The sequence below is a fragment of the Meles meles genome, chromosome 1 (assembly GCF_922984935.1).
Source record: "Meles meles chromosome 1, mMelMel3.1 paternal haplotype, whole genome shotgun sequence".
NCBI lineage: Eukaryota > Metazoa > Chordata > Mammalia > Carnivora > Mustelidae > Meles > Meles meles.
Window position 1 is genome coordinate 153,697,527 of NC_060066.1, and position 12,333 is coordinate 153,709,859.

Genomic DNA, 12,333 nt, shown 5'->3' on the forward strand with positions numbered 1-12,333 from the left:
CACCCATCTATGGAATTTCTGAGATCACCAGTGAGCAACTTCCTGCCAAGTGGCTCAATATAGGCTTTGGTGTCAGACCATGTGCCTTCCAGTCCCACTTTCACCTCTTGTTAGCTGAGGGGCTAGGGCAAATTAGCTCACCCGTTGTACCTCAATTTCCTCACTTGTAAAATGGAATGATAACAATGACACACCTTACAGAATTATGGAGCATTAAATAACATACACTGTGCAAGGGAGTACAATTCACATTGTTTTCTCTGTGGAATTGTGCAAAATGGCAGATTCATGTGCAAAGTACTTACAGTAGTCCCAGATACAAATAAACATTCATTTAGTAATCATTTTTCTGTGGAATTTATAATCTTCCCTCTTTCTTGGAATTCTTTAGCTTTCCTGAATGTCACTTTTCTGTTTCCCTTCCTATAACTGTTTGATTTTTCCTTTTACCCTTAATTGTGAAGAGGTCAGTCGGGCAAAATCAGACAAGCAGTCAGGAAAAGAGAAGTTGACAGTGTGTCAGAGAACTCAACACTGAAGTATATATAGACCATCTCAAACAGGAAACATTTTACACACTTCCCCTTGAAGTAGAAACAAGTACTGGCATTGTAAGGTACGGTCAGCGGGATCTGACTAGACAGAGTGGTAATCCCAGGTGGGACAGGTTCTTAGTCTCTCTATGGCTTGTTTTCTTAATAGGCTAATAATGGTTTTCAGTCTACCTACATAATAAGGTTAATAAGAACTTAGAATAGCACTTAGCATTTAATGCTAAAAACATGTTAAATACTATTGTTCTTGTTGTTATAATAACATTAGAACTGACCGATCCTGAAGTTCTCCTTTATAGAGTTCATCACTTCATGATATAAATTTTGTGACTTCCACGTATTTATCTCAAGGCTTGACCCAGGATTCCAGTTTCTTAACTCTGGCTGAAGTGGACTTACAATCAGATGTCACTTCAAAATCAACCTCGTGTTCTTTTTCTTATGGCAACTTTGCAATTTCTTCCACCTGCTAATGTTCCCAAACTATTTCAGTAGCATCAGTCTTTCCTTAAGTCTAGGCAAAAGACTAAAACTGAGTGAGAATTATGGGTTCTTGGTCTGTAGTCACTTGATTTGAAGCCAGCTTTAACTTCTTTTACCCTCCAAGTCATTCATGAAATTCTGTTTATTTTTTTCATGTAATGATATTGACTAATGATGAATATTCACTGGGGACGTACTAAGTGCCAGACACTGTTCTAAGCACTTTTGCAGGTATTAATTCATTGAATCCTTATAACAACTTTATGGCATAAGCATTGTTGTTATCCCCATTTACAAATATGGAAACCAAGACTCAGAGGTGAAATGATTGCTTCTATGCCACACAACTGCTTCGTGATGAATCTTGAATCTGTCTTTCCGTCACTTCTGCCACCACATGGGCAGTGTCTCACATTACTTCACCTCTATTATTACAACAGACTCTAAAGTTGATCTCCTTGACTTTGCATTTTGCCCTACAACTTGAATACTGCTGGTAGATTGATCTCCTTAAGCACTGCTTTTACCATGTCATTCCTTTGTTCAAAATCCTTGTATGGCTCCCAGTGGCCTAGGATGTATAAAATAAATTCCATCCCAATTTTTCAGGCTTTCTGTAGTCTGATTCTGTAGTATCTATTCAGCTTTATTTTCCCCTACTCTTATCTCTGTTATCCCCAGTCAGACTGAGTTTTTCACCTTCCCCACAACCGTGCTAATCATCTCTACCTTCATTCATTGCCACATGACTTCATTAATTGCTACAGGTCTAAACTATACCCTTCCATCCCCAAATGTTGTGGCTCTAGGAACCCTTCCTTACTAATCTCAACTGAAAGTGACCTTTTCTTCCCTGGAACTCTCATAACACTTTCTTTGAACCTTTCTTATCATATCATGTTCTGCTTTGTATTGTAGCAATTCTCGTACTTTTCTTATTTCTCTTCCTGCTCATCAGTTCCTTACCTTGTTGAAGACAGACTGTTTCAGTAATCTTGTATCCCCTGCAGTGTCTATTTTAATGCAGAACACATAACAGGTGATCAATAAATAGTTACTGAATTTAACAGAATTCTAGTTTCATCCACCCAAAATGTTTCTCTTTTTGCTCTTGTTTTATTCTAATCTTTCATAATCTCACTCCTTGAATGAGACCCTCTTGACTGTTCTAGTCCTTGATGAAACCGACTTTCTCAGAACTCTTGTAACACTTAAGGCAGATGACCACACAATTTAGTTCTTGATTAATTGTTTCATTTGGTATATTCACTGTTCATATGTTACAACACAGGGCCTGGTAAATAAAGATTCTCAAGAAGTATTTGTTGAATGACTCAAATGTTGATCTTGTCCCACCAATTAAGGTCTCCAAGATAGGGACAGTGCCTTATATAACTTAGGTGGTGCGGGTGCTCTTGGCATTTCATAGGTTCTTTATAAATATTCACTGACTCCATGTGTGCCCTTATCTTCCTGTTGTCTTTTCGTCAGCCTGTGATTACACCGAAGAGGCCTCTAAGTCCTCAGTACTCATGTCCCCATTTACAGACAGAGTTGGGTTCCTGACACATAGGGATATTTGCCAGTCCTTTTTGAAATGCTCTGTTTAATTTCAGGATGAGTTCTTCTCACAGGGACAAATTCCTAGAGGAAGTGGTGGGAATGCTTAGGTTGGGAGAGAAGCATCAGGAATTTGGGATTGCAAAATACAGGTCACTGACCAGAGATGATTTTACAGAACTTAGCCCTGGGTCTCATTACACAATGCATGTCATGGGAAAAGGCCGCTCTGTGTGTACCTTGTTCTGTTTAAAAACAGGGATAGTATATCACATTCATAATGCAGTAATAAATGACATATCTCCAGATGGCATGAAGCCTGCCAATAGGATCTTCAAAATTTTAATTAAAAATAATATTTATATAATATAATAATGACTGGTATATACCATATAGCCAATGTGGCAGACCCAACTAATATTTCAGCTTCTTGGAGGAAAGCCTTATCTACTGAGAGAAAGGGGAGAACTAGATAAGTAGGCATCTCTATTATACTGTGCATCTCGTGAGCACTCAGCAATACTTGGTGATGGCAGATGGTAGAATGGCTTTGCAGACCAGAAGTGCTGCAAGTTTTATCACCCTGGATGGAATCTATAATATTGCCACATAGAACAGTGGGAGATATGTGTATGGTATGCATAGAATATGGTGCTTAAGTCTTCCCAGTCTTGCTTCTTATCAGAGAGAGGGAACAGATTGGCAGATGTAGCCAAGGCATAACTGATGTTTCCCTGGACCAAAGGATGAATTCAACATTGCACTGGGCAGTAGCCAAGATGTAGATTTTTCTTTACTAATATTTTATATGTATTTATTTGCAATTTCATTGGCATACATGCTTAAAAAGTCTTTGTTTTAAATGCAGGTAATCCAAGGACATTTGATCCTAATTTCAAGGGGCCTGTTGCCAAAAGGTAAGCAATTCTCTTCCTTGAAATACATTTTTTAACAAACACAGAAGGCTTACTTTTGTTACCATTTTATGGTCACTGGAGAATTGTATCTGCTCTGAAGGGGGTATGACTTATTTTTAGCCAAAATTTCACCTTATTTATATAGACAAAATATGGAAAATAAATATTTCCATGACTCATGAATATCCTCTCCTATTCAGGAAATGAAACGTATTCAATTATTAGGCCAAAGAGCTTGTATTGCTCAAAAAGAGAAGCCTTAAAATGTTCTACAAGATATAATCACTTTGTAGAGAAGCAAGCACGTTGAAGCCGTTGTTTTGTGCACCTGTTTACTCTGTGTTTCACCACTGCAATGCAGAGTTGCTATGCCAGCTTCTTCCACACCAGGTATTTCTGCTACCCAGTTTCCAGAAGCAGAAAGCTTTCTTAGAGACCACCATTCACCACTGCATCGTGTAAGCTTCAGATATTTTAGACTGCTCTGGGGAAATAGGTACTTATCTCAACTGGTGCTTCTCTCTCAAAGTTGTGTGGCATGTAAAAACTCTTCAGTAATTCACAGGCCTCTTTTATTATTACTTTCACCCTCTATTCCCAGGCTTCCTGCTAATCAGGAAGGTGTTTGCAGGGTAGAATAGGTAAAAATGAGGAGAAAATCATGCTGTTGGTAGCTGGGTTTTGCTTAGCTTTGACTTTGATTTCTGGTATTTGTATGTCATAATAAACTGCTAGATGAAATAATGATCAGCATGCTTGTTTGCTCTTGCCATCCATCAGCATGTACATTAGCATTTACTGTTACATGCTAATGTATATCCCAGCTCTAAACAAATATGCGTTCAATGTATTCTAATTCTGCAAAAAGCCAAGTCGTTTGTTTGGGATTATTTATTTGAAGGTGTACCAGTGCCTTCTTTAGATTAAGTCTGAAATCTCTCATTCTTTCCATGATAACATCATGGGTACATTCTGTTGTCTGGTATACAAACAGCCTCATTCAGTATGTAGGTTACTTTTACTGCATTTGTATTGATTTTACAATAACTAATTTGTGAGAATTGAATCTAGCTTATTGGCCCTAAGGGACCTCTAGATAGAATCGATTCAATAGTAGTAGTAGTTGTAGCAAAAATAATAATAATAATAATAATAGTAATAATAATAGTAATAGTAATAATAATGTGCCGCCACGTTTGGACAGACAAAATACAGATTAAAGGTGTGCCTTTTGGGGGAGCCTAGGTGGCTCAGTGGGTTAAAGCCTCTGCCTTCGGGTCAGGTCATGGTCCCAGGGTCCTGGGATCGAGCCCCACATCGGGATCTCTGCTCGACGGGGAGCCTGCTTCCTCTTCTCTCTCTGCCTATCTCCTCTGCCTACTTGTAATCTCTGTCTGTCAAAGAAATAAATAAAAATCTTAAAAAAAAAAAAGGTGTGCCTTTTGTAGTCATAGAGAAGAAGGCAGAGTTATGCCTGGCTGGCTTTAGGTGCGGGGAAGGAGTTGAGATCTGAGTTTAGTTATTTAGAGTTTAATGATGGAAGCAGGTAATCCTGGTAAAGTCTAAACTACTGTGATAATCACTATGAGGAAGGTAATTTATTTTTTACTAAGGGATAATTTAGGTACCACAGAGACCTTCAAAGGTGAAATGGTCATTATTTGGGCATACCTCCCCCATTCTTAAGTCCAAGATCAGGGGAATGTGTTGTAAAACCACAGGAGCTTAACTCTAAGACGACACAGTTGACCAATTTGTAATTTTCTATAATGCCATTACTGGGAAAGTAATTGGGGTGTTTTATGAGCAAATGAGAAAGCCCAGATTCTTCACATTACCTCCGGCAGCAGAGCCAGCTTTAATAATACCTTTTGCTTACAGGTATCACTTCCCCTCATAGAGATCCACATTATTATCAGATATTCAGGCCAGCCTTTCCAGCATTCTCTGCTTGTCGGTCGACCCTGTTCTGTGCACCTGTCTCCATTCACAAGAATATCATTCTTACCTAGTGATCACCCAACTGTAGTTATTTCTAGGAGAGGTGAAGGAGTGATGATAGTGCCATAGGAGATATTAACTCAGTTTCTCATTTGTTCCCATCTGCTAAGAATTGGACCTATGGGAACCAATGACCCATAAGATTGAACCTCTCCAACAAAGAGTGATTTTGATAGTTTAAGGTGTTTTTCCAGTCCCTTTTGAAAAGTAGTTATCCAGTACTCAGGCTTTGTCCCCTATATTCAACAGATTTTTTTGGGAAAGGTTTTTTTTTAAACATTGGATTGAGATTATGAGCTTGGTAAAATGAAGTGGCAGTGAAATGAATGCAAATAGAAAACAAAGAAATAAGTCCCTTTTGTTAGATGCTACATGAGAAATTCCTTGTGTGATTTAGAACCAAGAAAAAATTTTCATTTAATGGAGAATTAGTATACTTTCTTCTGTTAGATAAGGAGAACTGTGTAATCCACTATATTTCTCCTTTTGTACTGAATTCTAGAAAGCCCGCTGATAAATTTAATTTCAATGCCAGCAACTACATTAGTCTTTGAGTCAAGAATTTATTTTCAGGAGTTTGAATTTCTATTTCTATTTTAATAACTGTTGCACCCAGGTGTTTTAAGTCATTTCATTTAAGTTTTCTTTTTTTTCTGGAAAGAGGCAGCATATAGTTAGACAGGTAAATAGAAATAAAAGGCCTACATATTCCATAATTGCCTTTTTCCCTTTATACACAAAACAGATGAAGGACATATGACTGATACTAATCAAATTGGTAGGTTTCACAATGCTGAAAATAACTATTATTATGAAGGGTGGAAAATCTGTCTGAAATGTAATAAGATGCCTTTATTTCTACCTAAAGCATTGGGAAGTTGTGAGAAATCCACTATCATTTAAGGAGTTCAAGAAGAGAAAGAAGCAGAATTCATTAGGGATGTGGTAGAGGGGATTCACTCACACAAAGGAGTTGGACTAAATGACCTCTAAGTCCTTTCCAACCTTGAAATTTCATGACTGATTCAATTAATGCCAAAGCATAGAAGGAAGAGGCCAGCTTCTGGCCTAAGTGATAAACATGTAGAGTACTGTACTGATATCCTCTTGTGAATTCCGAAGTGCCATTATCAAGTACATGTCTCAAGTTATTGTGAGAATATAATGCTTCCTCTTAAATGTATGCAGTTCTCATTGGCCACTTGTTGAAATAATTGGTGTGCTTTTTTGGTTATACCAATTATAACATCATTATTTTTATTTCCTTCCATTTCCTTTCATATTTGGAGACGATTTTAAAGTTTTCATAGGGAGTGCTGTGGATATAGGCTTTTTATTTCAAATTATTTTACAAGTCAAAATAGCTTGTAACTTCCTCTCTTCCCTCACATTCTTTCCAGTAGTGATTTATTCTCTAACACTCTCCTCACACTGATTTTGTGAAGGTTACCAATGGTTTCCATCTTTCCAGGTGTAGTGGGTGGTATCTTTTGTTTTAACCTCGCAGCAACATTTGACAAAGGTGACCACTCTACTTCTTGAAACATTCTTTTCTCTTGGTTTCCTTGACCTCATACTCACCTGAAGTTTCTTTTACCTTATTGGCCTCTACTTTTCAGTTTTCTCAATCTTTGCTTGATCTCCAAATGTTGGGATGACGTAAGACTTGGTCCTTGGCCATCTACTCTTCTCCTTCTCTAGTCTATTTTTAGACTAAGCCAATAACTTTAAGTATTATCTGTATGTCATTGACTCCCAAGCTTGTATTGTTACCAATGACTCTTCCATTGACCTGGGTATTTCTGGATTTCTCTGCCTATCTGACATGTCTCCTTGAATTCTCAATACTTACTCACACTTAATGTGGCCCAACCAAGCTCTTGATTCCTATTCTCACCCCAAGTTCTAAACCTCCCCCCTCAGTTTTCTCCATTTCAGAAAATAACACCAATCTCCATTAGGCTACAGATCCTTGGTTTCTTATTTTTTTTTCCATCTCACACATTCACTCCATTAGGAAGTCTTACTGGCTTTAGCTCCACAATATATCTCCAGGCCAATGGCTTCTCCATCTTTCCCGCTACCACCTTTATCCATGTCTCTATACATCCTGCCTATACTTTTGCTCTGGACACTAGAATGGTCTTCCTTTTTACACTCCTGCTTTTCTTATGAGCTTTTTTTTTTTTTAATATTTTATTTATTTGACAGAGAGAAATCACAACTAGGCAGAGAGGCAGGCAGAGAGAGAGGAGGAAGCAGGCTCCCTGCGGAGCAGAGAGCCCGATGCGGGGCTCGATCCCAGGACCCTGGGATCACGACCTGAGCCAAAGGCAGATGCTTTAACCCACTGAGCCACCCAGGCACCCCTACACTCCTGCTTTTCTTAAACCCATTATCCTCACAAGACTCTGAGTGAACTTTCAAATCATAGATGAAATTACACAGCTCTTCTACTTATATATTTTCAATAGCTTCCCATAGCACTTTGATAAGATCTCAAACTTACTGGGCCTTATGTGAGTGCCCTTTGTGTAATTCACTGATTTTTTTCTCTACCACTTTTTCTCTATTTATCCTCTCATTGTAGCTATACTTGGATTCTTTGAAATTTTTGAACATTCTAAACTTACATTCTTGGAGACTTTGTGATTGTTATTCCTCTACGTGAAATGTTTTGCCCCAGACCTTTATATGGCTGGCTGCCTCTTGTCATCCCTCTCCTAACTACCATTGCCTAAGAAGTCTTAATGACAACCCAGGCTCCCAGTCACTCTCCCCCCTGCTTTTTTTTAGTAGTTTAAACTTTTTATTTAAATTCTAGTTAATGAACATAGTCACTCTCTGCCATATCACTTAATTCCATTATAAAAAAATTTTTTTTGTTTATTTTCAGCGTAACAGTGTTCATTGTTTTTGTACCACACCCAGTGCTCCATGCAGTACATGCCCTCCCTATTACCCACCACCTGGTTCCCCAACCTCCAACCCACTTAATTACATTTACTTTATAATATTTATCACTACTGAAAAACTGCTTTAGTCATTTCTTTGCTTACATAGTTAATGCCCAGTCTAAAATATCAGGTCAATGAAAAGCAAGAACCTTGTCTGTTTTGTTGATCATTCTATCCCCTGGATTTAGAAAGTCCCTGACACATATGTATTTGTTGTACAACTAACTGAACTATTACCCTAGCTTCAAAACTGAGATGTGCTGGGAAGGATGGAGGCTAGTTGGAACAAAGGCAGGGTACCATTTAGAAGACTTATTTCAGTAATTCAGCTGAGAAATGATTAAAACATGGACTAAGGCAGTGGCCCTGGGAGAGAAGTTTAAGAGCTAATGATAAAGCAAAACCTTTAAGGCTTTCGTATGGACTGTATGTTGGGGGTGGAAGAGAGAATTTAGCATGACTGGGCCTGATAGTCAGATGGACTGTGGTTATGATTACCAAATCAGGGAACACAGGAGGAGAAGAAGGATGGTTATGAAGGGTAGAGAAAACCGTAAGTAAGTTTAGATTTTGAAGTGCTGAGTTTGGGATTCCTGTGGCATACCCAGGCAGGAGTATTTACTACAAAGTCAGGAATATACTTCTGAGACTCTTTGAAATATCGGTATATTTCTTTTAACTAAAAAAGTATATAAATAAAGAGGAAAGTTTTAAAGAATATTAAAGTGTAATAAAAAACTTTAGGGGTCTGTGTGTGCCTGGTTGGCTCAAAGCATCTGCCTTTGGCTCATGTCATGATCCCAGGGTCCTGAGATCAAGGCCCACATTGGGCTCCCTGATCAGTGGGGAGCCTCCTTCTCCCTCTTCCACTCCCCCTGCTTGTGCTCTCTCTCTGTCACATAAATAAATGAAATATTAAAATAAATAAATAAATAAAAACTTTAAAAAAATGTAAGTTTTCTCTTCTGAGAAATACTCCCTGGTCATCCCTAGAGTAAACTGTAGGTACTTTCTTGGTGCTCTCAGAATACTCTGTGTACTATAAATAAATAAATTTTAAAGTTATAAAATTGAAAAAAAAAGAATACTCTGTGTACTTACAATTCTGTATTGTAATTAGTTGTTTGCTTGGCTTATTCTTCAATTAAACCATGGGTTCTGCTAAGTAGTAACAGTTTTGATCATGTTGCACCCTCTATTCAAATTTCATCAGTGAGTTCCCACTGCTAAACATTAATTCCCATGCCTAATATATATTCACATTCCTACACAAATTTATCTTACTATGTCTGCCTAAACTGCTTACTCTTCCTCCCCATGCTCAGTCTGTCTCTCTCTCTCTCTCTCTCTCGCTCTGTCTCTATCTCGATAGAGTTTCTAAACCCTTGGGTGAACTTTCTGTTGAATCAAACCAGTCCTGTATACTTCTTCAGGGCCTGAACATTTATTATGTCAGTGACCTAGAATTACAACTCAGGGATGATAACTGGCACTAACAAAGTCACAAGAGACTGATGTATAACACCAGAATACCAATGCAGTAATTTACATTAAGAAATTTAATTGCTGAGCAGACCTGGTGTTCATGTTGGCCTGACCAGCACATTGCTCCCTTTAGGCAAACTGCATGAGAAACCTAATTATTAAAAGGTTGCTTGATGAGTGTATAGTTCGAACAAGGGAATTGCATGAGTAGAATATCTAATGGCATCAGGGGCTGGCTGCTTATGGTGTCTGTCAATGGAGTGGGATCCTTACATGAGTTTGATTTGGTGCCCTAACCTTGAGTGTGCTTGAAGGGCAGAGCTGTTTGATCATTATTTTCAATTCTCTTTAGATATGTTAATAAAGTCAATAATTTTAACATCAGGCTCGCTGGACTAGGAGGCTTATAATATCATTGAACTGATTATGTACATTTCTGCTTTAATTATGTGTTGATTTCTTAGTTTAACTCTTGGAAAGCAGCATTATTTTGTGTACTCTCAAGTTTTAGGGAAACACCTTACTGTTACATGAGTGGTAGTGTTCCTTGCTTAATGGCCCTGCTCAGGAACCACCCCTTCTGACCCCTGTCTCAGTGTATCTTCCCTCCACTGAAATCCTGCAGCTTTTGGTGTGAATGATATTCAGTACATTCTACTTGTGATTGCTTTTTAACTTTTGTACTCATGTATTATTTTGTCATTTCACTGATAATTCCCTTGAAGGACAAAGATCTGCATTCAGTATATATGTGAGTAATTAATGATGAGGGCTGTCTCCCCCCCCCCACCCCCAATATACCACTAGCTAGAGCATCTGCTCCTTTGATGACATTCTGATTATAAAGCATGGGGTTATTTCTTTCATGGCTGTGCTATAAATGTTAATATTCTTTTAATCTGCACCTTTCAGACTTTTCCATTAAAAAATAAATAAATTAAACAAAGTCCATCCCCATGTCCTGAGAAGATAATATATGACCTTTATCATAGGGTGCTAACTGTAGAAATTTGGACTTTATTTTTTCAGACTTGGACCCACAGGTCAAGCAAATGGTCATAACATTTTAATCGCTTTGCTCTAACATAAAATGAATGAGATAAACAGAATAAACTGAGCTTTTTACACTGGGACCTATAAATCTTTGACCTGCCTTGACCTAGAATACTTGGATCTGCACTGCATACAGTATCATGCCCTCTGTGGACACTTCATAAAAACTAATTGAATTGAAAATTGATCTGAGGTATATTCCAAAAGCCCTAGTCATACAAGTAGCTCAGAGAACTCTGATGCTATTTCCTTATTAGCTGAGAGTTGAATTTAGGAATTTGAACTCCCATATCATACCAATGTCATCTGAAAATGGTATAGAATTTGGATAGCTTCTCAGTAAGAGCTTTAAATATGACTTTACAGTCCTAGAGTTCAAACCTATTAGTAAGGCTTTACTTACATATGGTGACTGTTTTGCCTCAAATATGATAGTGCCATGGCTACCCTGCAGCCTCTTGTGTTTTTCCGTAGGTTCTATGTCACTCTGCTTCCTCCTCGGCCTAATTTTCCTTTATTAATTGAACAGGTATTTTTAATACATGTAACTCTGTGATAAGAATTATGCTAGTTGGTGATAACACAAAGATAAGATGTCCTTGTCCTCAAGGAATTAGATAATAGAAGAAACAGACAACTGAAAAAAAAAAGCTTTATGGTTCAAAGTAGGAAGTACAAGTGGTGGGAGAAAATGACTTCTTAGCTGTGGAAGTCTTATGTGGCTGCTATCCAAAGACTAGTATTGATTTATTTTCATTCGACAAATATTTATTGATCATCTGTTATTTGCCCAATATCTTATAGGCATTAAATACGTAGTGATAAGCAAGATAGATACAGCACCTGTCTTTTTGGAAGAGGGAAGAGACAGGGCAGACAACATCTGCAAAATGAACTGACAGTATCACAAAGTGAAAACTATGAGAAAGAAAGCAAAACAGTATGATGTGATAATGCATAGCTGAAGATGGGGGTGGGCTCTCATTTAGACTTTGTGGCCACAGTAGACCTCTTTACAGAGCTGACAATTGAAATGAGACTTGAGTGGTAAGGAGGAACTAGCTAGACAAAGTTTGAGGACATGGCAATTCAGACAGAGGAATAGCAAAACATAAAGTCTTTAAAGCAGGAATAAGCTACTGTGTTCAAAGAGCAGAATGAAGGCTGGTGTGACTGCAGTATGATGGAAAGGAGATGGGGTTGGGAGTGGGTTTGTAGGTGATTCCCGCAAGCACATTACAGCTTGTGTTGATAAGTGTGATGTGGAGCCATTGGAAGGTTTTAGGGGAATGAGTTAATCTAATACATGTTCTTTTTTTTTTT

General features: G+C 38.0%; 1 protein-coding gene across 2 annotated transcripts in view; it reads left to right on the forward strand.

The window, feature by feature from the left end:
• SLC44A5 (solute carrier family 44 member 5) overlaps positions 1-12,333 on the forward strand; it is a 424,145-nt gene that overhangs the window by 221,570 nt on the left and 190,242 nt on the right. For both annotated transcript variants that reach the window (XM_046024493.1, XM_046024485.1), the window contains exon 3: positions 3,466-3,514. In XM_046024493.1, coding sequence (XP_045880449.1) covers positions 3,466-3,514 — 49 coding nt within the window. The remainder of the gene's footprint in view (positions 1-3,465; positions 3,515-12,333) is intronic.